This window comes from Arvicanthis niloticus, chromosome 13 (genome assembly GCF_011762505.2).
Source record: "Arvicanthis niloticus isolate mArvNil1 chromosome 13, mArvNil1.pat.X, whole genome shotgun sequence".
In the NCBI taxonomy this organism is placed as follows: domain Eukaryota; kingdom Metazoa; phylum Chordata; class Mammalia; order Rodentia; family Muridae; genus Arvicanthis; species Arvicanthis niloticus.
This window is the reverse complement of record NC_047670.1, coordinates 49,852,406-49,879,488: the sequence shown is the minus strand read 5'-3', so window position 1 is coordinate 49,879,488 and position 27,083 is coordinate 49,852,406. Positions and strand designations below refer to the sequence as shown.

Genomic DNA, 27,083 nt, shown 5'->3' with positions numbered 1-27,083 from the left:
GCTGATGTGTTTTTGCTGGAAGCCCTTTGGGCCAGCATTGCACCTCAGCCTGTCTCTTTGTTCTCTTGCAGTAACCTGCGGCCCAGATTCAAACCCATGCTCAAGTCCCAGGTCCTGAAGACTTGTCTGCAGAGTGTGTATATGCTTCCTCCTACCAAGGACTTGAAGAATCACTCACTCTCAATAGAGCAAGCCCCAGATACCACGGTGATGCCCTGGGCTTAGCTTATCTCCCTCCCAGAGATGTGGGTTCCTGGTGCTAGGCCAGGGGTTAGCTTTGTCTGGTGACTGGCAGGAAGAAGAAGGGCTCTGTCTGGGTGTAGATCCGTCTTGCCTGGGGCACAGGCTGTCTTCAATCTTAGAAAGCCCAGGACCTTCAAGGTTTTCTGCTCAAACAGACCCCGGTCTCAGTGCCGCGCTGGCACCATGTACAGCCTTCCTGTACTTTGTACTTTAGTGACTTCTAGTGAGCTCACAACCCTCAAACTGAGGTGATGCATCCTGGTCTTTGGCTGTTCAAGCCTATCCTGATTTCTCAAGCTGTCTCTAGGGGAGTTGAAGCAGGAACAGGGCTGGCTGTCACTCCTGTGCCTCTCTGATCACTCGTGCAGACACTTAGCTAGGCCACACCCCATTCCAGGCCATAGCCAAGGTGCCAGGGCGGGCCAGGTCAGCTCTGTCCAGAGGGAGTAAAGGGAAAATACAATGTTACAGGGAGGAGGCCTGCTTCGGAAAAACCCATCTGGCTTCTGAGGGTGACTAAGCTTTGCTTAGCAGACTAAGCAAGTAATAAAGAAACAAAGCCTATGAAACCAGTTTGTTTCCAGGCTCTGGACCAGGTTAGCCAGAGAGGTCAGGTGAACACAGAGAGCTGAATTGTAATGTCGGGCTAGGCACCCAGAGATCATATGAGACATTGCCTTGTGGATAGCTTAAAGGCCATGCTAGGTGAGCCCAGGGAACTGAGAAAAATGGATGAGTCTCAAGGGAAGTTCATCTCCACGTGGCCACAAGGGAGGCGGCAGCCATTCCTGCGTGGAGTTCAACTGGGGCCATGTGCTACTGCACCAGCTGATTCCTGGTAGTCGACCACAGCCTTTGTTACCTTTATTTTGGCCTTGGGGTTGAGCACCTTTTCATGTGCTCAATCTTAGTGAAATATATATTCAGCTCTCACAACTGACTTTGAAATGGGCTTCTATGTAGGTTTTTTAAAACCAGTTTTATTTGTACTCATGCTTGGTGTGTGTGTGTGTGTGTGTGTGTGTGTGTGTACATGTGTGCACGCACACAAGTGCGTACATGTGTGTTAGTCTGCCTACCTGCCTGTCTGTCTGTCTGTACTGTACTATACTGTTTCTGTGGTGCACATGTGGAGATCAGAGGAGAACTTGAGGGAATTGTTTCTCTCCTTCTACGATGTGGGTCCTAAGGCTCTAGCTCAGCAAAGGCCTTTGCCCCCATGATGCATCTTGCCAGGTCCCCTATGCAGTTCTTAAAGTTCTACTTGCACTCTATCTGTAAGCCTGTAGTCAGTATTTGAAAATCTCTCCAAATCTGGGCTTTCTCATATTCTCTAGGTTGTGACTTCTGAAGAGAAGTTGCTACTGGTTAGAAAAGCCTGCTGGTTTTTCTTTCCTGGCCTGTGCTCTGGGTGTGATGCCTAGGAAGTGTGCTGACCACAGGGTCGCAGAGACTACTTGGGTTTTCTGTTAGAAGTTTTTTAGTTTGAGGTTTCCCCCGTAATTTATGGGGGCAGTTGAAAGGAAACACCGTAGGTGTAGGGAATAGAACACTGCACCCCACAGCTCTGGCAGCTGCAAACTCCCCCCACAAGCCCATGGCTCTGATTCTTGGTATCCAGCTGGTGGTGCAGTTTTGGAGTCTGGGGCCTAGATGAAGGAAGTGGATCACCAGGGCGAGCCTGCCCCTGCTTCCAGCCTGAGCTTTCTCTTTTGTCTGAGTCATGTGAGAAAGTGTGCCACAAGCTCCTGTCACGACAGCCCAAGTAGCTTGCTAGGGTCACCATGCCTTCCCACCATGTCTTGCTTGCCACTGTGATGCACTGTGTGGACTGAGCTGTGTGCCAAAACAAACCTTGAAGTTGCTTCTGTCACAGGTATTTGGACAGCAACGAGGAAGTAAGAGATACTGATGTTGGTCTTGAGAGAGGGAGACAGGCCCATGCTGTTCCCTCAGAGGCATGAAGGATTCCTTTCGGGGACACATACTCAGGGAAAGCCAAGACTCTTGACTTTGTGCAGAAAGGAATTTCAAGACCACCTAATTTGAAGCAGAGTTGTGTATTGTTAGGAAGAGAGTTTAGCATAGACTTAGCATGGGGTTGGTAGAAACTGAGGCAGCCAAAGAGGCAGAAGACACACCCAAGTGTGAAAAACTCAGGCTTAAATACATCAGCTATGGGCACATAAATCACATCAGCAGCTCTCAAGCTCCAGTCCAACTGATTACTAAGAACCTTCTTTTAGGCAAATGAGATTCTTCAGTGCTTCCAGAAGTGGGTAGGACTGCAGTCTGACACGGAGAGATCACGGGTTGCTAAGGTTATATGAGGAGGCTAAGCTGTATCTTTCACTGGAAATGGGTTCTCCTATTCTGCTTGTGAGATTTCTAGAAAATTGTAAGTTTTCAATCTGTGAAAGAAGTAAGGCTCGGCTTTAAGCGTGTTCATGGCTATTTCCACTTTTTGTTTGTTTGTTTGTTCGTTTTTAGACAGGATTTCTCTGTGTAGCCCTGGCTGTTCTGGAACTCAGATCAGTCTGGCCTTGAACTCAGAAATCCGCCTGCCTCTGCCTCCCATGTGTTGGGATTAAAGGCGTGCGCCACCACTGCTTGGCCAATTCCAATATTTGGGAAGCAGAGACAGGACAGTCTCTGAATTTGAGGCCAGATCCAAGACAGTCAGGGCCATACAGAGAAACTGTGTTTCAAAACAAAACAAAACAAAACAAAACAAAACAAAGCAAAAATAATAAAAAACAAGCAAAACAAACAAAAACTTACTAACCAACTAACTAAGATATTTTATTTGTATCTGCTAAATTTTCAATGGCTGAGACATTAGCCAAAAATCGTCCTTGGGAAAATATCAGGAAAGAGAGCAGAAGAGCAGGCATCAAGAAAGGGGTACAGGAGAGGGGTGAGCAGAGCTGGGGAGGACATGCCTGAGGAACCTGTGTGTTCACACCACACCTCCTCTTAAAACAAAACCAAACCTGTCAGGGAGCAGGTCTCATTATCCAGCCATTGCCAATGGAGTGCTCCGGCCTCACCTGCCAGAGTTAGGCCCAGGAAAGTAGCTACCTCTCAGCCTTCACGGAGGAGCAGGACAGACCACGAGGTGGACTGGCTACATGATGGTAAATGGCCCTGTCCTTTGCCAGCTGCTGTACAAGAAGACAGCCCATGCTCTCAACCTACTTCTCCAGAACTTCATCACTGAGAACCCGAGCATGGATGAGGTCTGCTTCCTCCTGCAGGTGAGGCCTGTGAACCAGCCTGGGATGCTATGGAGTGGGCAGGTGGGCAGTGGGTGCATGTGTGTATGTGTGAATGTGTGTGTGGGTGCGTGTGCCTGTGCGTGTTCATGTGTGTGTGCATGTGTGTGTGTGTGGTGTGAAGAGACAAAAATAGATCAAGGTAGGCAGACAAATGAGACAGAGACAAAGATAGAGATGGGAGAGATACATAGAGATGTAGCAGAAGGGAAAAAAAGACAGGTAAAAGAACAGACAGATGGACAGAGATAAGGAGATAGATAGATAGATAGATAGATAGATAGATAGATATCACTAGCAACTTACCAACTGAAAGCAAGGTCACTATACTTCTCCCTGGTACCCGTTTGGCCTCCTTGTGGCCTGTATGTGCTCCCCACTTGTCTTAGGGTTTTACAGCTGTGAACATCAAGACCAAGGCAATTCTTAGAAGGACAACGTTTAATTGGGGCTGACTTATGAGTTTAGAAGTTCAGTCCATTATCATTGAGGTGGGAACATGGCAACATCCAGGCAGGCATGGTGCAGGAGGAGCTGAGAGTTCTATATCTTCATCTGAAGGCTACTAACAGAATATGGCTTCCGGGCAGCTAGGACGAAGGTGTTAAAGCCCACACCCACAGAGTCACAACTATTCCAACAAGGCCACAACTCCTAATAGAGTCACTCCCTGGGCCAAGCATATACAAACCATCACACTGGGGGAATCTAGAGCCCATCCAAGACCCCAGGACCTTCTGAGGTAGCTGTGTATCAACCTCACACCCAGGCTTAGATCTCCAGAGCTCAAGGCTCAGGAGACTTCCCCATGTCTGAACCTTTGAGATCCAGACCTGGCACAAGACCAGGACCAACATGAGAGCTTTGTGGCCCTCTGTGTTCTTTCTGTGTGATGTTTGTGACCTTACCATGCCCTCAATAATAAATGGGCAGACACACCTGAGTGTCCCCAAGTTGTGTACATTGCTCCAGTAAATAGAATGACCCTAAGGAAGGAGTGGCAGGGTCCCCATGGGTGTGGTAGAACACAGATTTAGTGCCCTTTTGTAGCTGTTGAAAACTGTGAGGCACTTCAAGGCTATGAGTCTAAGTCAGATAGTGTTGGGAGTAAGGCAGAAAACTGCATGCACACACACACACACACACACACACACACACACACACACACACAGTACTAGGTAGAGATTGAACCCAGGCCCTTGTACATGGACCTTCAACATGCTAGGTCAGTGCTCTAACACTGAGCCATACCCCAAGCCCTCTTGTGACAGCCTTTATGAGATGTGGAAGGAGTTGGGAAGAAACAGGTACATATGTGTTTCCTGTCTCTATGATGTGGTGTCCCTTAGCACCTTAGGTCTGTAACCAAGGCCATCACCAGTCTAAGTCCTCCAGAGCCATGTGCCAATATAACCAAACAGCTCTGTAAAGTAGTCAGCTTTGAATGTTTTGTTACAATAATGAAAGGTGGCCTAACATAGTTTATAGTGGGCTGGACTGAAGCATGAGCGGCAGTTGGGGCTTGTGACTGGCTCCAGAGTCAGGGAAGTCTTGGGGACAGAGCCCTTAACCTGCGGGACCTTACATGGCCTGCAGGTTGATAATATTGAAGTTTAGTTGAGTTGAAGGATGCTCGTGTGTACCATAGGCTGTGTTTGGCTGGTGTTAGCAGAATCGTGTTGGCTGTAAACAAACACGAAGGTTTCTTGGGTTTTCCCTATATCTAAGATGGCCCAGAGCTGAAAGGCACCCTAGAGATAAAGGAGTAGATTGATGACCAGACAAGGAGGCCAGTGCTCTGGCTGGGTGGCTGTCACCCTTCTGGCAGTCCTACTCAAAGCTCATCTGGAGCTGGTTGCGATGGGGGTCTGTGGGCCCAGAATCTTACTCTCTGCTGTACTCATCCCAGCACATAGAATTCTGGCTGAAGTCTGACAAGATCCATGAGCGCAGTCGGGCTGTCCAGTCCACCTACCTGCTTCTGCAATATGTTGTGGACACTTTGAAGCTTGCTGTGAGTTCCCTATACCCCAAAGCCATGGGGAGCACCTGATGGGAGGAGGAATGGAGGTCAGCATCCAGGAACATGGTCTAGCCATAGGCACTCTTGAAGCCCTCAAGCTGGGGGCTGTGACTACAGCTCAGGGGTGGCTTGAGGAAATCCCTAAACCAAGAACAAAGACCCAACAGAGGGCAGAGACTAGAGGAGTAAGGGGGTCTGAGGAAACAGCCTGCATCTGGTCAGGAAAGCTGCAGTGTGGAGCGGACCCATGTCCCACAGTCCTGAAAACAGCTAATCTGAGAGCTGGGAATGGAGAAGCTGAGAGAAAGAGAGTCACTCTGTCCCTGTGCCCTCACGCTCCAGCTGCCTCACATGGAGGCGTCTGGCTTAGACTCCCAAGACAAGCCAAGTTTCCTAGGGCAGTGGGAGTCAGCTACCACCCCATACGGCAGGACAATTCTAAGCGGGCCAGGTGAGGTTAGCTCAGCACTCAGAAGAAGGGCTGGAGGATTGCATGAGGCCAGGGCGAACTATGTAGTGAAATCCTGTCAGGAAGGAGGGGGGAGAGGAAGAGGGGCAGAGAAGAGAAAAAAAAAAAAAGGAAGGAGAGGATAAAGATCACTAAATGAAAGCTGAGAACTTCCAGATCTCTAGAACAAGTCAGACCCTCCTCATAAAGGAAGGGCAGGCAGATTGGCTCGTACAGCATTCAGAAGGCAGAAGCTACCAATGAGGTAAAACAGGCTTAGGGCATAGGTAGCTGGGTTAGTAGAGTGCTTACTTAGAATGCACCAAGTCCTAGGCTGGACCCCCAACCACTACATGAAGCAAGTTTGATGGCGTACACCTGCCATCGTGGAACTCAGAAGGTGGAGGCAGGGAGATCAGAAGTTCAAGGTTATCCTTGGTTACATATTGAGTTTGAGACCAGCCTGAACTAACTGAGACCCCCATCTCAAAACCAAAATTGAAAACAATGGACCTCAGCAAAATCAGGAACTTCTGTGCACCCAGCAGTCACAGGACACAGATGGGCAAAACGTGTGCAATGTGTGTATCTCACAGAGGACTTGTGTCCAGAAAAGCCAATCAACTATAACTCAGTAAAAAAAAAAACTAGCCAGCTCTTAAAAATGGGCAGCAGATAAAAGGGACATTGCAGAACTCATGAAAATGAATGTGCCCCTACATAACTGGTCAAAAAGGAAATGCAAATAAAACCACCACGAGGTACCACCACCCACCCACTGGAGGAGTAAAATTAAAGACCGGGAACAGCAAGTGTTGGCCAAGGTGTGGAGTCCCGGAAATGTCTCACACAGCATAGGGAGTGTAGGATGTTAAAACTGCCTGGCAGAACTTCCAGCAGTTTCTTTGAAAGTTAAATACAAAACTTATGTCCTAGCCACATAGGTCTGATCCTTGATCTCTACCAAAGCGGAATGAAAATTTATATCCTCAAAAAGGCTGATGCAAGAACACCTATATGGTTTTATTCATACTGGAGGCGATCGGGGAGCCCTGTAGATGTCCAGCAATAATAACATGCAAGTAACTATGGCAACACCCATCCAGCCATTCGCAGGGGTGGACTGAAGAGATACAGCTTAGATGGCAAGTGTTGGGTGCTATGGTTGCAGTTTGGAAGCTGAAGGAGATGCTGGGAGGTGAGCTCCATCAGAGGGGATTATGTCTTTACCTTGAAACTGGCCTCTCTCAGGAATTGGTTACCCCTGAGAGACTGGAAGTCACTCTCATCATCCACACTCTGATCTGGCATGCACTAGTGCCAATGTCATCCAGTGCACAGCTAAAGAGGCCCTCTCCAGAAGGCACTCACTGCCTGATGTCAGGCCTCCTCACATCCAGAACTGTGAGCTAAATAAACTGCTCTATCAGTCATCCAGCCTCAAGGACTCTGTTACAGCAGCAGAAAGAGGATACAGACATGGGAATATTCATCCTTCCAAAACTATTGAATTTTGCACGGACTTATTCGTAACCTCTCTGTAACTGCCATCTTAAATAAAAATTACCATAAAAACTACTAAAAATTCTGTGGTTTGGTTTTTGCAGTATCATTGGTTTGAAACTTTATTCTGCACAATATTCTAAATATTCTGAAATTTAATTTATGAATGATAAAAGGTGTGTGTGTCGGGGGGCGGGGGTCTGGAAGGAAGGATCTCCTGCAAACAGACTAGGACTGCCATCAGAGGAAGAGAGTGTGGCTTTGTACCAGAGTCAGAGCTGAACACTAGATTCTCTTACTGCACATGGGTGTGTGTGTGTGTGTGTGTGTGTGTGTGTGTGTGTGTGTGTGTGCATCTAAGCATATGCCGAGCTCTTGTGTGGTATGTTTGTAAGGCATGTAGGCATGTGTGAGGTGTGTTGTGTGAATAAAGAGTGCTCTCTCTCTCTCTCTCTCTCTCTCTCTCTCTCTCTCTCTCTGTGTGTGTGTGTGTGTGTGTGTGTGTGTAGTGTGTAGTGTGTAGTGTGTAGTGTGTGAAGTATCCCTGTTTTGGGACAACCGATAAACTTTGGATATAGACTGTGGATTAGATAATAATGCTGATGTTGAATTAGATTTTTGTGACTGTGACTGTTGCATTTGTTGCTAAGTGTCCTGCTTAGTATGAAACAGACACTAGGGGTGTTTGAGGTAAAATGCCCAGTGTCCCCTGTCAGAAGGGAGGGGAACAGAGGGATCCAAACAGAGCAGACTGTAACTAAGGGGGGAACAGTGGCTCGAGGGCACACTGGAATTCTGAGCTATTCTTCCATATGTTTGAAGTGAAATCAAAATTAAAGCTCTGGTATTGAAAATGAAATGGCATTTAAGGTCCTTCTAGTGCAGTTAGACCTGACTGGGGTTTGATGTGGGTGAGAGCTTTACCAGAAACAGTGAGTTTGGGCCTTGTGAAGCTGGCTCTGGGGATCTAGGCTGGGGCAGGTGGGAGTTGACTGGGGCAATGAGGCCTGTTCTACTCAGGAGCTAAGGACTGGCCTTTACAGAGGGGTAAGAGGACCACTGTTCTGTGCTTAGCGTCACACACAGGGAGCTCAGACCCCCAGAGGAGAAGGGTCAGTCAGGGGAGGTGGAAGTCCTGTTAAGGAGTGAGGACTTGAGTGAGTTTTGGGTTTGTAATGGTATGTGGTTAGACCCTGGGCACAATACAAGTGGAGGCCACAGGAGGTCTTTCTGAGTAGGTATCAGCCTGGACACTTATCGCCAACTGAAGTGGCTGCTGAGTCTGCATTGGATATGTGCTCCCAGGTGGGGTTAGGTGCATGATGGCTGCTGCACAGACTCAGGCCACAGTGCTAATCTGGGTGTTGGGATCTGACAGAAAGCTGAGAGACTCAGCCTGTGGACTTCAGAATAAAAGCATCCAAGATAGTAGGCTTCACAGAGCAATGGATTTACCGATGTTACAAAAAGTCCTAAGCTGACAGTAAACAGGGTGTTCTGGTCTGTCATCCCCCAAGCCTGGAGCAGAAGCTTCACTTTGAGAGGTCAGCAGTGTGGACCACATAGGGAGAAAGAGACTCTACTGATCAGAGGTGTCCCTGTCCCAAGACCCTGTCCCCAATGCTTCACAGTCCTCATGAGACCACTTTCCAAACCCACAGACACCGCCGGTATAGAATGGCCCAGCCTGGGATGGCTTCTGTTTGGGTCTAACCTACTTGGGCACCAGAGACTCACCAAAGTCAAGATCCAACCATGTGACCCTCCAGATCTCAGAGGCTGGACATTCAGAGGAGACAGCATGTCCTTATCATCGCTGTGAGCATTGCCAGGAGGTCTCTGTCACTTTGCCTATGGTAAAAGAAACAGAGGAAACAGCACATGGTGTGTGGCTGTGTTCAGGAAGTTAAAGGACCCCACAACTGCAAGGGAAATCAATGATACTAAGAAAGACATGGTAACCACACAAAAGAGTTGGAGGGACAGTCTAGAGCTGCAAAGGAAGCACACATCTGAGATGAAAAGCCCTTAATCAGCATCCCAGCCACCACATAAGAAAACAGAACTGGAGCCAGGACAAAGGAACCTAAAGAAAGCCCAGCGGAACAAGACAAAAACCCAGTGGGTGTAGATCAGTGTGGAATACAAGCAGAATCCCAGGAGAAGCGAGATGCTGGGGTGGTGGAGGTGGTACTGCAGTGGTGGAAACTGCTCAGTTTGGCTGAGAAAGTACACACCTCCAGATAGGAATATCAAGAAATCTCAAGCAGGATACTCTCTAAGGAAAACACATGGGAGCACACCACAGCCCAAATTATCAAAGACCAGTGAGGGACAGGAGAGTCCTAAAGCAGCTAAGAGAAATGAGTCCCACACATCAGCATACATGGATATACTCTGGCAAACACATGCACACACAAATACAGGCATGGATGCACACGTGCGCAAGTGAGTACACATGCGCACACACGTGCATTCACAGGTATACACATATTCACAGTCATGCATGTGTACATACAGGCACACACACATGCACATACCATCATGCAGGTACATATGCACACACTGCCATGCCTGCATCCATACACACATACTAGCACACACAGGTGTGTGCATGCACACACACACACACACACACACACAGCCTGCAGGCACATATACATATCCACAGGCACACCTGCACACAGCTGCCTGAAGGAAGTGATGGGGCATACCCAGCCTTTTATTGTTAAAAACAGAAATGCCATTTCCAGAAGAGAAGACAGGTCAGAGAGGTGAAGTGCTCTGCCAGGTGGAACAGGGGCCCCTCTCAAACTCTAGCCAGTGTATCTCCCAAAGATGCTGGGAACAGGAGTGGAAGGAAGAAGCAGCACCAAGAAGCCAGACCTGGCTTTGCTTTCTGCCCCACTCTCCCCAGAAAGAGGCCGTGCCATCCATGCTGGGCCACCAGATAGGCATACTGACTCTCCTGTGGCGGGACAGAGACAAGGTTACACAACAACATTCTCACATCTGTGTCTACCTCCTCATGGAGCTTGTTTTCCAACAGAAGGGTGAGTCGGGCAGGGGCAAGGGTTCAAGGCTGGACGCGGGGGATGGGGGGGGTGGGGGGGGGGAGAAGCCACCCTCTTCCTGAGCACCACTGTCCACAGGGAAGTTGGTGGAGTCCACACAATGGAGTAGGATGAAGCACTTTGAAAGCACCGTGTTTAGAGAGTGGGAGATGAAGCTCTACCACCTGGTGAAGGTGAGGTTGCTCAGGCAGTGCCCAGGCCTCTGGTGGCCTCAGAGTACAGTGGTTCTGCGGTTCCTTCCTTCCCACTCCCAGGCCTGAATAGATGGGGCCTAAGGGTCCCAGGGACCTGTGCAGGCAAGTGGGTTGGGCAGACCCAGGATGGGATGGACTTCTGCTCTTTCCAAGGAAGGTCTCTGTCTGTACCTCCCCTCCCAGCCTCTGCTCAGATGGGACCTTTAAAACCCATGGGGCAAAAATTCTCAGTGGTATCTCCCTCTGGGGACCAGAGAAGCTAGCCTATCCTGTTCTCCTGGGGAGACGCTGTTCTTAGCACTGCCCTTCCATCCTACGTAAACTTGAGAAACACCCCTTCTCTGGCCTTTCAGGCCGTGCCCTTCCTGTATTCGTCTCAGGCTCCATCTGCCTACTAACTGGATAGAGAAGATTAGGGCTGGGTTTGTATCAAAGCTCCATGACTGGATGACCCTGGGTCAGTCATCTCATCTTCCTGAGCCTCGGTTTTCTTACCTTCCAAGTGAGGGTCACTTGGGTCTGGATCCAGCTGTTCCTGAGACTTGCTGGGTCAGAAGCAGTGACACTTTCCAGCACCTGGTGTCTCCTGGGCAATTCACTAGGCTGAATCTGTTATCCTAGTGGTCCCTTCTTAAGAGAAAGCAGATTGGATCCCATCATTCAAAGACAGTGGGATAGGGAAGCAAGACAGAGGAGAGCTAGATCTGGCCAGGAGTTGGTCATCATTGCAATCCAGCAAGAATTGGGTGCCGGGACTCCTTACAAGGCTGTTTACCACCATTGTCCCCTGGGAAAGTCTTCAGAGACTAGGCAGCTGGGAGCTTATGGAAGGTACGCATGCCGCCACCAAACAATGGCCTCAAGGTAGAAGACTTAGAAGGCATAGCAGCCTGAGGTGAGGGTAGGATGGGGCCTTTGGAACCCTGCAAACCTTTGTCCATAGCTCTTACATAATTGTGTACAAGACTTTCATTCCCTCTATGGTAAGAAACTGGACCCTCTGCCTGGCCTGAGCCACTGCTGACCAGAGATTTCCCCCTCCCTGGCCTTTGCCTCCACACAGGTCTTCAAGGAGGACCTGACAGTGGCGCAGCACACACAACTACTCCTCACACTGGTGCACAGTCTAGACAGTTGTAATCACCTCCGCTGTGACCTTGCTGGCAAGCTCTTGCTGATGATCTGTGTGGAGCCTGGCTTCAGGAAGGAGCAGGTGAGGCTGGGTGGCCGTGGCTTCCTCCTGACTGTGTGTGATTCTCATGTGAGCATGTACCACACCCTCTCATTCACACATAAACACAAAGACAATGAGTGATGACCCCAGTAGCCCATGAGTGGGGTCCCAGTGGACTTCTGGCCAGCTGCTTTTGTCCAGCAGATTCTGGGCCCATCTTCTGCTGCCTCACTGCCTCACAGGTGGCCAGGAGATGGCAGCTCTAAACTGCCCTCCAGTTTGGCTTCACCAACTAAATTGAAAATTCATCTTTGGAGACTGCCAGGCCCCATCCACTTGGGTCCTCTTACAGGGTCAACCACAGCGCTCCTGTTGGCTTGTTCATCCTACTTTTGTTACTACAGTGATGGAGGTGGGGGAGCTGACCTGTAAAGCTAAGTCCTACCAGGAACTCAGAGGGCTTGGCCCTGTCTGAAGCCGCATTCCACCTTGCAGATAGCTGAGCTCTTGCAAGGCCTGTTCCAGGAGCTGCCGAACATCCACTCCAAGAGTGTCCAGCAGACCATAAGTCAGGCCACCTTGGCTCTGGGGACCCAGCATATTCAGGAGGTGGTGGAGGTGATCTTATCCCTATGTCAGCCCTCAGAGAGGTATATCTTCTCTTGACCCAGACACCCCAAAGTGATCCTCATCCAGACATGTGTTGGTCCACCTTCTTGGGCCATAGTTTACTTAGCACACTAGGCAAGATAGACATTTGAGGGTTCTGTCTCTTTCTTGACTCGGAACTATGGCCAGAGGGACTCTTAAGGTGTTTGGGAATTAACCATGATTCTAGCATTGGCGTAGAAACAATTACAGTCACCAGAGGCTGACCTGTATGCAGGGTTCCAGACCAGTCAAAGGTTGTGGAGATACACAAAGACACCCTTTTACCTATCCACAGGTCACCCAGAGCCCCAGTGAGTCTTGATTCCAGCTGCCACCCTAGATAGACATTCAAGAGGCAATTTGTTGACAATGAAGCCTTACTAATTCAGAACATGGCTTGGGGCTGCTGGCAACTGTAGCATAGCCATAAGCCTGTCAGTCCTTAGGTGGCCAGCCATATGCTAAGCAACTATATATGTATATATGTATATAGTTGGCAGTATGGGACATGGCAGGGACACTGGCTGATCGCCGAACACACAGCCTTTGACAGGGAGCCAAGTGCAACTGGGGACTGACGAGCTCTGCCTGGAGTGGTTCCTGGCTCTACTGGCTTCCCTCTTCTCTTCAGACTATCTGGGTGGCGGGGCTTTGGGGGGCTTGCCCCTACTTCCAAGAGAAAAGATAGGCTATAGGGCAGCTATTTACTTGGGATCATAAAGAGAGGGGCTGTAAGACTGGGACTCATGCAGGTATCAAACGAAGCATCATAGAACATAGACCTCAGGGCCCCTCACTTGCCACCTACCCCCAGGGCCCACTTTCCCATACCCTTCTGATGGTTAGCATTCATAAGAGGCCTCTCCGCAGTGTTGTTCCCAGTGTTCCCAGTGGTGGCCTGATCCCTGTCTCATCAGGTGGATCCTACCGCTGTGGAAGGCTCTGGCCGCCAACTATCATGTGGCTCGTGAAGTTATAACCCTGCTCTACATAAAGCTGAAATTGCGGCCGCCAAGGAGGCTCCTCCAGTCCACATATCGGGCCCGGCTGGTCTCCCTGACGGTGAGCAGCACCCTGTGTTACATGTCACCAGCATGGTCCCCTGTGGCAGCAGCAGTATCCAGGGCTTCAATAGGCTCCAGGGTGGGCAGGGAGCAGGCACTGTTTCACTTTCAAGGGCCCCACCCTCAGGCCTTTATCGTGGTCTGTGGTCAGTTGTGTGGAGGTGGGCAATGCATTTCACCTGCTCTTGGTGAGCCTCTCACCCAGCAGGCATGGTCTCAGTAGGTGTCTGAGGTACTCACTGATGGGCCATAGACCTCACCATAGACCATAACAGAACTGAAAGTGTGGGAAGTAGGGGAGAGCCTTGGCTGTCCTGATGTGACCCAGAGACACAGTGACTGTGTCCTGGGCCATGGTTGGCTGTGGAGACAGGAACAATGAAGAGAAATGAAGGGGTGACGAGAGGTCACCAGGATTTAGGGAAGGCTGGGGGATTCCTGAAAGAGAAGGCAGGGCAGGGGTGGGAGATAAGATGGCCAGCATTGTTTGGGAGCCAAGGCTAGTACCTAGACTTCCCCCAAGCTTACACATTTTTTTTTTCTGGTTTTTCGAGACAGGGTTTCTCTGTATAGCCCTGGCTATCCTGGAACTCACTCTGTAGACCAGGCTGGCCTCGAACTCAGAAATCCGCCTGCCTCTGCCTCCCAAGTGCTGGGATTAAAGGCGTGCGCCACCACTGCCCGGCAGCTTACACATTTGTTATCTCTGTCCCATGAAAAGAGATGCTTCCTTACATTCAGGGGAAGACAAAGTAGAACAGTGGGCATGGCACTGTAGAACTGGCTGGGGCGGGGGTGATTTAGAGAAAGAGCCAGGGGATTCTAGGGCCAAATACAGCCCAATCCCCAAGAAATAGGGTTGAATGGAGCTATCCACCAGAAACTCAGGGCTGGGAGGGGCCTTCACCAAGGAGGGTCTGAGAAGGACTTCCCCACAGGATGGGCCCTTGGAGAGATCCAGCTCATCAGAAGGTGGAGCCAAGCCAAGAAAAATAGAATCAACCGTGTAGAAGCCAGGCTGAGTAAAGCCTGGAGTTCAGGTCCCAGCCCCAGAGACCACAAGGGGTCCTGGTTGAGCCTCAGGACTAGTGCAGAATCTTTGGGGATTTACCCAAGGGATATCATGGGAGGCCAAATGAAGGCAGCAAGGCCAAGGCTAGAGTGCCTTTGTAGCTGTTGTCTCTGCTCTTTTCTCAGAGGTCCCCCTCTGTCACCCACCACAGGCTCTGGGCACCATTTATGAGCTCCTCTATACCAAGGAGTACAGGGAAACAGTCTGCTGGGCTTTCGCAGGGATCCTTCTGGGCCTCCTCACAGAGCTCTACTACCTTCTGGAGATGGGCCTAGTGCAAGGCATGTTTGACTACCAGGAAGACGATCTAGGCTCTAAGCCCCATGGGCCCTGCAGGTGAGCCAAGATATCTGTGGCCCCTCCCTTGCACTCACTGACCTATGCTGCTGCTATGGACCCAAGAAGAGAAGGATTTTGAGAGGAGGTCGGATGGGGTGGGACAGAGTTCCCAAACTGGCCAGTGGAGAGACTCCGGAGCAACAGGAGTCTAGTAGGTGGCAGCTGACAAGTTTCAGGCACCTCTTTTATTCTACCCTGCCCAGGATCTGCATGGAAGCGCTCAAGGGCCTCTTCTGGACCAACCAATACTGGGAAGTGTTTGCTGATGTGAAGCTGATCCAGGGCTGGGAGCTCTTTGGGCAGCTGGAAACTTTCCCAAAGGGTGTGACCCTTTTGGCCAGGTGAGCCTTCAGCTTGGGCAGCCCTCTGCCTGGGAGGGGGGAGAATGGCAGTCCAGCCCACACTCCCTATACTGGATCCTGCCCTCCAGTGAGGACTCAGAAATCTGGCCAGTGCTGAGACCTAGCTGGAGAAAGAGCCCTCTGGGACTCTTGCCTGCCTCTTACATGTGATAGGGCCATGGCTCATTATAACTGCGAGATCAAGGCTGTCTTGGGGCAGGCTCTCATCTCCCTGAAGAGCACTGAAGAGCGAGACAACATTGTGGGCATCTGCATCATCACTGAGGTCAGCCTGTCCCCTACCCACCCTGGTAGACTTCCTTTCCAAGGTCTCTGATATAAAACATATATGTCTGGCCCTTGTGTGTCAGCTACGCTTGCTGGTGGACATGCTACTTTAGGACTAACTTGATTCTCACGGCATGGGGCTGACCGATTCCTTGCCAGTTGTGGTTAACAGGTGAGCTGATGGTGCCAACCCCTGCCCAGTTTCTCAACAGCCCAGATGCCTCCCAGCACATTTCTTGGAAGACCATGTACAGCTCCCTGAACCTGGGTCTTTCCAGCCGCAACCAGACGGTGCGGGCTATGAGCCTGAAGGGCCTGGGCAGCACCCTGATGCACCCTAAAAAGGTGAGGGGAAAGAAACTCAAGAGATATATCCTCTGCCATTCCAGAAGGATCACAGGGAGCGCTAGGCACAAAGGAAGTGTCTGGAAGGTTATCTCCTCACAAGGGTGGTAGAGAGACTATCAGGCCTGATGGCTCTGCTTAATTGTTTTGTATGATAACTCCTGTCAGGTACCCAATATCCTACCCTTTTGAACCTCCCAGAGTGGGCCTGTTCTGATGGCTCTCAGGATGGGCTAGAATGCAGATGCAGATTTGGCCTATCTCTGACATTTGGTGTGGTTTTGTTGGTTTTCCTGTCCATCTGTAGGGGAGGTAGGAGTGGATTTGGGTACAGCCAGCTTCAGTACTCAGACCTCTTCCCCATCTGGACTGACTCAGAGATGTGTAGATAACACCTTCCGAGAAGGCCAGGGGCTCTAGTATCTGCCCAAAGCTATGGCCCACTTCACTGGGGCAGCTGGCAGAAACCGGTCAAGGGCCCTACTGGAGGATGGTGGTCTACCCTGCAGGCAACTCTGCTAAGAAGTAAGTTGATGGAGTTGTTGGACAACTTTCTACAACCTGAGTTCAAGGACCCTGCAGGATTGATGAAGATCATGGGCCACCTCCTGCACTGTCTAGGTGTCCAGGGCATTGGAATTGTCAGCCTCAAGATCGCCCAGCACCTTCTCAGCCTGTTCACAGATGTGAGTTGGGGTGACAGGACAGGACAAGGCAGGGCTGCAGATAGCAATCAGAAGCTAGTACCTGGCATCAGCATCATCCCCAGAATCTACCTGAGAATAGAGATTCTGTAGACTGCTACTAGTTGAAGTTTATGAAAGTACTGAGATCTATGCACAGGATTCTGCCTCCCAGGCCATCAAGAGCAGTGACTCCATTTCATCTCCTCATATTGTGGAATAGGACCCAGTGATCTCAGGAGATTGAGGTTAGGGATGAGGAAGGCTTGAAACTTGGCACGGACAATTATAGGAAGACCACCAGGAGGGGCCTCTGAGATGGATTAGAACCAGGGAGATGAGTGCTAGAATGAGAACCTCTTGGGATAGGCAGGCAGGCAGTGGCCACTGCACATCTGGGACTGAGGAGGAGGCAGCAGACCCAGTTTGGAGCATGTCTTTCATAGAGGGAAGGCTGAGTCTTGATGGAGGCAGTGTTAGGAGAAATGATGACATTAGTAGGCTCTCCCTTAGGTGCTGGGTTCTGCACTCCCCTCAATCCAAGGACAGGGTGTTGTTGTTAGCAACTGTTTACAAAAGGTAAAACAGTGTACAGGACCGAGCCTCACCCAGCGTCATAAAGCTAGAATGTCACAGATCCAATAGTCAGGTCTGCTTAGGAGTGAAAGTATGGCCACTATCACTCCAGAGACTTGCAGGGAAACCCAGAAGTGAGAAACCAGGAAGAAAGAATACATCCAAGAAGGCCACCAAAGGATGAAGGAAGATAAGGATATGGGAGAGTGAGAAGACCCCGGGACAGAAGCCAGCAGGAGTTAGGGCCTGCTGAGTGGCCACTGGCTTGTGGGGTTAGGGACAATGACAACTGGTCCTGAGCTGCACAGGGCCAAAGTGAGGCAACCAGGAGTCATGTGAAGAGAGGGAGGGGAGAAGCCTGGCCCACTGTATGCCTGAGTGGGAGACCGGTCTCCCCTCCCAGGAAAGGGCAACAGTTCGAGAAGGTGCCATCTCCCTGTTTGGAGATGTCATCCACTATGGTGGCAAGAAGATTCGGCAGAGCCTCGAGTGTCTGGCTTCTCAGGCTACTGTGCCCCTCCTCTTCAATATGGCTGACCCCTGCCAAGAAGTAGCCATGGTGAGTGTGCTCCAGCTCAGCTGGGGCAGCTGGGAGAGCCAGGCGGAAGGAGAACACTGGGGGTGGGTGTGAGGGCTCAGCTCTCTGAGTGGAGACCAGAGTGAGGCTAGAGTTCAGGAGAGGTCACCTAGGCAACAGAGGGCTGGGGCTGGGTTTGTAGACCAACCTAGCAGCTAGAGAAAAGGAGTGAGCTCCATCTTCCTCAGCCATCTGCTTCAGATTCTTCACTAGCACCCCACCAGGCCCTTGGGGTAGCCTCTTCTGGCTGAAGACATCCACGCCACCATCTAACATCAGCTGCAGAAATCCAGCATTCAGGAACTTTCTACCTTTATTTTCCCCCTCCCTGTTGCTGGAGCTTCCAACCCCAATAATTCCATATGATAAACACACAATCCAGTTATTATAAGCTATGTGCCTGGATCGGGCAGATCTAACATTATACTAACTTATTCCCCAGTTATAAGACCCCTTGCTACTTGTGGTTTCTCCTGGCCATGTGGTTCTGGTCCATTGCGGCTTCTTCCTCCTCTTCCTTCATCCTCTCTCCTTTCCCTCCCACCCTCTTCTCCTCTCCATCTTCCCCCGTTCTCAAACCTCCAGTTCCCACCTTTCCCCTCCACTGCCCAGTCACAGGCTTTTATTGACCAGTTAAAATGGGGAGAAGGTTCACATGAGGTCACCTGAGTACGTGATCGATGGCTCCTTGGGGGCAGCCCCTCCAGAAGAAGCAGAATTAACATCAGAAAACAAACAGCATCAGGAAAGCCCACTACATTCCCCAGCCAGTGGTGTGACCATGTACTGCACTGGAGTACCTACTTTTACCCTGCCTGCCTAGTGGGCATAACCCCGAGCCAGAGGAACATTGTGCAATTCTTCCTGGGGTGGCCCTGAAACATTACTCATGTCATGAGGACCTTGTGTTTTATAGGCCATGCCTTTCTTTGCAAGGCACCCTGAGCTCCTGGATCATCCTCCACCTCTGTTTCTCCCTAAGGTTAGCCTCATCTCTATCCACTAGCCGTAGGCCAAGCTTGGCCTCTTCTGGCCCTGGAATAAGTTCTCCCAGATTTCTGAGAGTAAGACTTCATATTTAACAACCCCAAAGTGGCCCAGGCCCATATCCACTGTGGGAAGTCAGGTCTCCTCCCAAATATAGACTAAGACTTCACCCCTCTAAGGCTGGAACTCCAAGCTGGTTTCTCAGGAAGCCTAGGCAGCTTTTCTGGAAGTTCTATGTCAATCAGAGCAGGATACCCTGCGTTGGGGAGTGGGTTACCCCTTCCTCTGGTGATAGTTCCCTCCAGTGCCCCCACAGGGGTGGTACTGCTGCAGAGACCTCTCCTTGAAGTCTCTCTGAGATGAGAGGGACGATGACGGGTGGGAGCAGAGACGCTCTGTTCCCCACTTACAGAAGGCCAAGTTCACGTTTCTGCGCTGTGCCATCTTGCTCAAGTGGGAGTTCCGGAAGGAGCTGTTCGGCAAGCTGGCATGGGGTCAAGGGCTGGGCGCTGCAAATGACATTTTTGTCTACATGGTAAGGTCTGGGCACCTTTCCAGGGGAGGGTCTGGGAAGGGAGAGGTGTGGTAGCTGCACAGTCACCTCAGAGCTTTCTGAGGGTAGGGAATGGGGAGGGGAGGCGGTCCGGAGGGAGGGTGTTTAATTATTGGGCTTCTGTGAGGAACATTTCCCCCTTCATAATAAAGCTCAGATTCTCTGGGATGCATTGTCTGGGAGGGAAGGGAGTCTACACCATGTGCATGGAGTGTGCTCTAGTAGGGCCTCTGAGGACACAGTGCCCTCTGGTGCCCCGGTGCATATCTAAGGCCGACACACATGAGCCTCTGAGCACAATACCTTGCAAGGCCCAAGAATGGGAGACCAGTAGTAAATGCCACCCCTTGCTGTCTGTCTAGTCACCAGTTTAATCTTTGGCCCCAGGTTCTAGGCTGCCAGGGACTGTCAGGGGCATAATCCCAGACTCTTGAATAGGACCAAAGTCACATGGGCAAGGCAGGACAGGCCTGTCCTCAGTCTTTAGGCTTCAGTGGATTCTGGCTCAGCCACTAGAGACAAGCTTAGAACAGTGGCTGCAAAGATCTCAAGGTGCTCTTTGGACAGGGTGGGGACGCTGAACTCCCAGCCTGCTTGCCCATCCCATGCAATGCACCATGTGGCACCGTGATGACAGTGACAATAGAAGCATGGCTCTTGAGTCCCAAGGATACAGCCTCCAGCTGTTTCAGGCCCTAACTTTACGTATCAGGTGCAGTTATGGCCCATGAAACATGAAAGGTTTATAAAATATGGCAGAGAGGACAGGAGTCTGGGCAGTTAGAGATGGAAAGGCCATTGAAGGCAGTGGAGCAACAGAGCCTATATGTGACATAGGCACTTGTGTCAGGTCTGAAATGCATGATAGAAACATCCCAAGTGTCTAGAGAAACCCCTGAAGGCAACTTTGCTCCCTCAACAGCAGAGAAGAACAAGATACAGAAGTTTCCAGTGATGAGCCTGCCTCTCTCCTCTTCATGGCTTGAGCCTTGCAGGGGACTCAAGAGGCTAGGGAGTGTGGGACATAAACCTTTTGGTTTGTGGTGAGATGACAAGCAGGCAGGAATGGACAGAGGCATGCTGGAGGGTCTCCAGGGTGATGTTGGGAAGGGCCACACACATGTGGGTGCTCCCAGATCCTTGGCACAGGCTCCCCTCACTGTATCAAATGAAGGAACTGGGCCATCACAATCAGCTACCCTTCCACATCCCCCAGGGGACTCAGTTGCCTGCTATCCTCTCTCTCTCTCTCTCTCTCTCTCTCTCTCTCTCTCTCTCTCTCTCTCTCTCTCTCTCTCTCAGATTCTCGCCCCTAGAAGCAGAAATCAGTGCTTAGGGGTCCCTCAGGAAAGCTATGTCCCCTGAAGTGAGGTAGCGCACAGACCTTCAATATGGTCACAGGCCCTCTCTTCTCTCCTCAGCTAGAAAGCAATGTTGGCCACTACCAGCAGTTTCTCAGTCAGGCCTTGATGTATCTGGACAGTTCCCACATGGCAGTGAAGCTGGCAGCCATGAAGTTCATCGGTGGGTACTGACCCAGCAGCCTCAACCGCCATCCCTGGTACCCCCGTGCCTCTGCTGCCACAGTGGGTGGTCCTGGGTCCACTGCGGGGACAGTAGTAGATTTGGCCATCGAGGGGGTGGGATGGCCCTGCTGGCCAGTGCTCTCTTTCAGTGGACAAGGGTCGCTACTGCTAACCACTCCCTTGACTACCCCAGGGGCATTACTTCAGGACTATTTCAATGACCTATGCCTGTACTTGAGAAGGACTGATGTGATCGACCTTAAGAACTGTGAGCAAATGGCGCCTTTGTACCCTCGGGGTGGCTGGGGTCTGTCTTATCTGACATTTGCAGGAGCTTTCTGGCGGGGAGATGCCTCTCCAGGGTGGGGGGGCTCACTTTCCCCTCCAGACTGTGGGTTCACTGGGGCGCCAAGCTCTTTGGCGAGCTCATGGTGGGACAATGTGGTCTCTGCTGCAGCTTTGGAGGCCCTCCGCCATGACACGGACTCCAGGACCCGGCGGTTCTACCTGAACTACTGGAATGACGCTCTGGAACTGTCTTACTATGTTCAAGACTAGCTGAGCCTGCGATTGTTCTTATTTTTGTCTTTGCTGAGTCCTATCTTTATTAAATGCCTCAGAGTATCTCCAACCTCTCACCAGACGTGTGCAACAGGCCAAGCCTGCTTCTCTGCTTAATCATAACCCCATAGGCTGTCCAGTGGGAAGGGCTCAAGACTCAGGGCTCCAGAAGTTACCATAGCGTTCCAGCAAGAGCTAGGACCTTCAGAGCAGGTGCTGCCATACCCAAGAAGAGTTTAAGACTTCACCATTCCCTTCTCCAACCCTCGCTTGTCTTCAGCCAGGCCAGGCTGTCCCATGTGCCCCCCTGGCCTATTGCCTACCGTTTTCATCTGCCAGTCCGCATCCATCCTGCCCTCCAGTAGGCCTTATGTGAACCTGCTTAATCACCTACTGCTCTCTTGTGGCTGCTGAACCTCTCACACTTGCGCAGGACCTCTGCTTAGCTGACATCTAGGCCTTGGGGGAACTTGCAGACTTCTGGGGACACTCATCCCACATTCAACTTGGCTGCTTCTCTGCTGTTGTGTGGTTTCCCTGTGGATCCCAAAGGTGGAAAAGTCACATTTCTGCAAGCCCATCTAGGTCCTTCAGTAATGCCCAGTGCCCTTGCCTTTCACGGTGGCATTAGGATACTGCGGAGGCCACCAGGGTAGACTCAGGGTGTTCTTGGAGCAAAGCCACCAGACAGTGATGAGAAATTGAATGTAGATCCAGCCAGTGCTTTGGGTGTGGCTCTTCGGGGGCACATAGCTTCCTAAGAGATGCTCAAAAGTATTGAGTGGCTGTTCAGGCTGGAGGTGCTGAGTCACAACAGATGCCCAGAAGTTACTAGAAACTCCCATGTCCCCAAAGGGGAGGCACATGGACGAGGTGGAGCCTGAATTAAGGGGAGGCAACAGAGTTGAGGAGAAATGAGAAGCAGGAAGGAGCTGAAGAGCCTCTAGGTGCCTTCTAGAACCAAAATTTCAGAGTCAGTCTTAAATTCAGAGAAGGCCTGTCCAGCTCCTGGCCCTTCCCAGCAGGTGAAGCCCAGGGCCAGAGCTCTATCCACAGCAGTGCACACTGACACTGCAAATCTTGGTACGGCTGGAGCACAACAGCTCTTCAGACAACACTCAGAATAAGCAGCCAGATTGGAGGCTGGGTAGACAGTAGGAGCCAAGAGCAGAGAGGACATGGGAAGGGCAGTCCACTGCTAGGTGGGCTGCCCACAAGAGGGGAAGGTCATGTCCACCCAGAGCACCAGGGGATGAGTAGGGACATGAGCCTATTGGGAGGGGTGTGTGTGTGAGCCAGCTTTGGCAGTGTGTGTGATAGAAGCTTCCACTAAAATACAACAATATGCCTCCCTCCATCTTGGGCACATTACAATAACTATATTTTTCTCTGTTGTTGGAGAATTCTAAAGGCTTAAAAATGGCTAAGAGCCCTCAAATAGTGAGCTGGTACAAGAACAGCGAGGGAAGGCACTGAGAAATCCGGGGTCTCTGAGGACTGATGAGATCATGGCTCTGGGGCTAGAAGACAGGCCCTGGTTCCCACAGGCTACCCTAGACTAAGTCCAAAGGCTCCTCAAGATAGCAGTACCTGTGGGGCCCAGGAACCATGGAACCGGGAGGAACCAGTCTGGAGCAGGAGTGGGATCAAGTCCTGTCCAACCCCAGAGATCTTCAGAGTGGTAGAAAGTGGGATGACTCCTTCCGCTGCCTTGAGCCTGCATGTCCCTGTGCACAGAGTCCTGTGCCCCTCACCTTTGCCCACACTAGAGGAAGCCAGGTAGTCTCAGCCAGATTAAACTTCCCCTCTTCTTATAAGGTCAGGCCCAGCAAGCACCTGGAATTCCCCTTTATGCAAATGAGGCACACTCAGCACCCGGCCCCAACCAATGCTGTACACCACCCTAGTAGCCCCTATGTACCCAAAGGTTTAATACATTCATCAAATAGCCCCTACTCACTCCAAGGGTTTAAAAACCTTCCCCCCCCCACCCCCCAGTTAAATGAGCTTCTCCCTGAAGCCTATCTCTGGAGAAGTCTGTTTCTTGTTGTGCTCACTCCTGCCTGAGGTCTCCATGACCCCTGGTTGTTCTTGCCTCACTGCCCCTCTCCGGGTCTGCTGTCTGTGGTCACCTATCACTCCCTTAAGGGGAGAGGAGTGGAAATGAGACACACCCACCCATTCCTATGAGGCAGGGAAAGAGCTTCCCTGCAGTGAGGTGCTTTCACCATGTACTTTCTTCAGACAGAAAACCGGGTTAAACCACACATGGATGTCTGACAGTCGCTTAGAGACAGAAGATCAGTAGCCTCACAGGAGCTGAGAGCCGTCTCAGCAGATTTTGACTCCCACAAACTTGAGATACCACAGTGAACAGAGCATCAATCAAAACAGCCATGTGTGAAACATTAGGACGAACATCAGCTCACCAGAAAGGGCTAAGGAGAACGAGATGAAATCCTGAGAAACTCTCCAAAACAGAAGAAACACACAAGTTCATAACCACAAGGAGAGTGATATATACCAAGTAACAGCCACGTAAAGAATGCAAGGTCTTGAAAATGGCTAGAAAGGAAGAGGCACTTCCTCCTCTCAGGAATAACAGACAGCTTTTGAGCGGAGGTGATGTCAACTGGGAGAGAAAACCGTGACACTTCTTAACGGCTGCCCTGGAATATGAATGCGAAATTCCAAGCAGAAAGGCAAAAGCAATGGAGTCAGGGAAGATTTATTTCAGTGTTCCTTTAGACATGGATTGAAGGGCTGTCCACATCCACAGAAAACAGAACTGGCTGCTTCTCCCAGAATGCTACACTAAAGCCAGCACAGTTTAAGATAGGCCTCACAAAGAACAGCTTCCATGGTAGCAGGAGTCAGTAGAGAAGACTGATGTCTCCTGTGGACCACTGGGTGTGTGGTTGCTGACAGATATATGGATAGAGTGAAGGAAGAGCAGCAACAGCTATGAGGCTAGATGGTTCCCCACTGCCAACTTGACTTAGAATCACCATGGAAACACACGTCAGGATGAATCCAGAAAGGTTTAATAGAGGAAGAAAGGTCCACCTTGACTAGGGGTGGCACCATCCCAAGGACCGGGATCCCAGACTGAACTAAAAGGAGAGAGCCCACTGGGCACCAGCACTGGGCTCTGCTTCCTTGCCATGGGTGGCAACATGACTGGCTAGCTGCATAACACCCTTGCCACACTGAACTGTCTCCCTTGAACTGTGAGACTTACTAAATCCCTTCCTTCCTTAAGCTAACTTTGTCAGGTTTCTGTCATGGTGAGGAGAGAAGGAACTAATATGGGTGGATTACAGAATATATGAGCAAGCCTGGAGAAGCAGCAACTCCAGCAGAGAAATGGGTCAAAAACACAGGGGGGAGTTTACAGAAGACCCAGGGCCAATGGATATAGGGAAAGAAACAGAAGCTTGGGGATTGTGAGGGGAAATAGGGCTGTAACAGAGCCTCAGGTCCTTCTGTGCTTCTTTCGACAGGAAGATGCCTGGTGTGGGTGAGGCTGTGATACATCACGTCAGGTTACAATTGGAGCACAGCCTGATGCCATGTGACCTGACAAAGACCGCAGAGCACCGTTGGCCAGTGGTCCAACTCTTGAGTTCTCACACCAGGCTACAGCAGGCCAGTGTGAGGCTGTGTCCAGCAGGAATGCTGGGGAGGTAGAGTTTGAAGTAATTAGAGAAAGCATGAGGAATTCATACACAAAGCACTGGGAGGCAGTGAGGGAGTCTGACAGACTGAAACATCTCTCCTGCTAGATGCAACTATATCTCACGTACTGCTCAGTCGCAAAGTACTCTGGGCTGGTCTCAGGGCTCACTTCTTCTCTGGTATTCCCTGACCAATACTCAAAATCTATCTAAAACCTAGACATAATCATCAGGTGCAGACAGAAAGAGCTTCAGGAGAAGCTACCTGTTTGTGGTCCAGGCAACAGAGATGGCTCCCATAGGGAGTGAATGTCCTCTGCTTTCTGCGTGCTTCTATCTGATGCTCCAGTCTTGGGAAATCCTGAATCGAGCAGTACCAGCACTGAAGACACAGACCTCAGAGGTGGACATGGGGACTGAGAGAGGAGGGGATGCCCTTGCTTTTCTGTTTTCCCTTTTCCTCCTTGGCATCTGAACTAGGAGATAACCAGTAGCACAGATGCCTCATAGAGCCAAGGATCTAAAGCCCCCATTGGGAAAGCCAGTTTTCCAATCCAAAATTAAATGACCTGTAGAGAATCTGAAAAGCCTCAACAACTGTGGAAGGGTGGGGGTGGGGGAGGGGGAAGAAATGAGACAGATTCCAGGCCAGCTGAGGCAGGTTCTTGAGGGTGGATTTTCAAAGACTTTACTCGTCCCTTGACACCATTGTTCTAAGATGTAATGCAGTGGACAGAAAACAGAGATTCTGCAACAGAAAACTGAAGAAACACGTACAGAGGGACAGAGAAACAAGACAGAAAAAAAAATCAGACAGGACCGAAAAAGAATCAAGTAGACAAAGCAGAGAGAAAACAGAATAATCAAACAGAGAAACTGTACAGAAATAAGGCCCAAAGCATCAGTGTTGATTGGAAACACGATGATGGGCAGAGGCAACTAGAACCCAAAAGGAGTCTTGTGTGCTGTTCCCTGAGGGTGAGCAAAGGGAGAGAGGTAACGTGGTGCAGCTCGTTGTACCACATCCTCTTAACTGTCTTCCTGCACAAAAGTTAGCAAATTGGGGGCATGGCTGGAAAAGATGGTTCAGGGGTTAAGAGCACCTGTTGCTTCCTCAAGGGACCCAGGTTCAGTTCCTGGCACATGCACGTGGTTCACGATCATTCATAACTTTAGTTCTAGGGGACCCAACACCCTCTTCTGAACTTGGTAGGCACAGCACACACATAGCAAACAGTCATACACACAAGCAAAACACCCCCACATGCATAAACTAAAAATAAAGGTTAATTTTTTTTTTTTACTTTAGAAATGAAGTCATGAGAGTGTCTGTAGGGGTAGTGGCTCACACCTGTAATTCTAACATTTGAACGACCGAGCCAGGAGGAGTACCATTAGACGGAGGCCAGCCTGGACTACACATCGTGTTCTAGGCCAACCTAGACTAAAGGATTAGATGCTGTTTCCAAACCAAAACCATCAGAATGGATGTTAGAGAGAATGCAAATCTAAAAACTCCTAGGCGTTGGCAATGAGTCCTTAAGAGTTAACACACAAAAATCCCCTTCCCACCCCCACATGTTAGATCTCTTCACAGAACATTCTGCTCTACAAAAGACATTGCTTGGAGGGGGAAGAGGTTGGCCCCAGGCTGGGAAAAAAATAGAAGAAAGAAGCTAAGAGAGACAGTACTAGGCACCCTGTGTGTAGTAAGATGGCTAGAAACATCTAGACACACAAGGCGAGCATGGTACATGGTGGTGAGGGAAGGCAGGTGACATGGCCTCTGAGGAAGACAAACTAAATACAGCTTTGACCTTCTGGTCTAGACATTACAGCCCAAGGTACTTACCTGAAGGAGGTGAAAGCCTATGGCCATATTGGGGGGAGGAAGGGGATTTTGACAATA

At 50.4% G+C, this 27,083-nt stretch overlaps 1 protein-coding gene across 6 annotated transcripts in view; it reads left to right on the top strand.

The window, feature by feature from the left end:
• LOC117719099 (maestro heat-like repeat family member 5) overlaps nucleotides 1-21,574 on the top strand; it is a 32,858-nt gene extending 11,284 nt beyond the window's left edge. For 3 of the 6 annotated variants that reach the window (XM_076911498.1, XM_076911497.1, XM_076911496.1), the window contains 18 exons: nucleotides 72-207; nucleotides 3,405-3,500; nucleotides 5,428-5,532; nucleotides 10,410-10,545; nucleotides 10,645-10,739; nucleotides 11,824-11,973; nucleotides 12,430-12,584; nucleotides 13,503-13,647; nucleotides 14,873-15,057; nucleotides 15,264-15,401; nucleotides 15,576-15,687; nucleotides 15,891-16,034; nucleotides 16,544-16,720; nucleotides 17,697-17,852; nucleotides 19,270-19,392; nucleotides 20,832-20,934; nucleotides 21,130-21,204; nucleotides 21,394-21,574. In XM_076911498.1, the coding sequence (XP_076767613.1) occupies nucleotides 72-207; nucleotides 3,405-3,500; nucleotides 5,428-5,532; nucleotides 10,410-10,545; nucleotides 10,645-10,739; nucleotides 11,824-11,973; nucleotides 12,430-12,584; nucleotides 13,503-13,647; nucleotides 14,873-15,057; nucleotides 15,264-15,401; nucleotides 15,576-15,687; nucleotides 15,891-16,034; nucleotides 16,544-16,720; nucleotides 17,697-17,852; nucleotides 19,270-19,392; nucleotides 20,832-20,934; nucleotides 21,130-21,204; nucleotides 21,394-21,494 (2,332 nt within the window). In that variant the 3' untranslated portion in view covers nucleotides 21,495-21,574. Of the gene's footprint in view, nucleotides 1-71; nucleotides 208-3,404; nucleotides 3,501-5,427; nucleotides 5,533-10,409; nucleotides 10,546-10,644; nucleotides 10,740-11,823; nucleotides 11,974-12,429; nucleotides 12,585-13,502; nucleotides 13,648-14,872; nucleotides 15,058-15,263; nucleotides 15,402-15,575; nucleotides 15,688-15,890; nucleotides 16,035-16,543; nucleotides 16,721-17,696; nucleotides 17,853-18,786; nucleotides 19,011-19,269; nucleotides 19,393-20,831; nucleotides 20,935-21,129; nucleotides 21,205-21,393 lie in introns of those variants that run through there. The other 3 variants (XM_076911501.1, XM_076911500.1, XM_076911499.1) reach the window with 1 other exon arrangement.
• The last annotated feature ends 5,509 nt before the right edge of the window (nucleotides 21,575-27,083 follow it).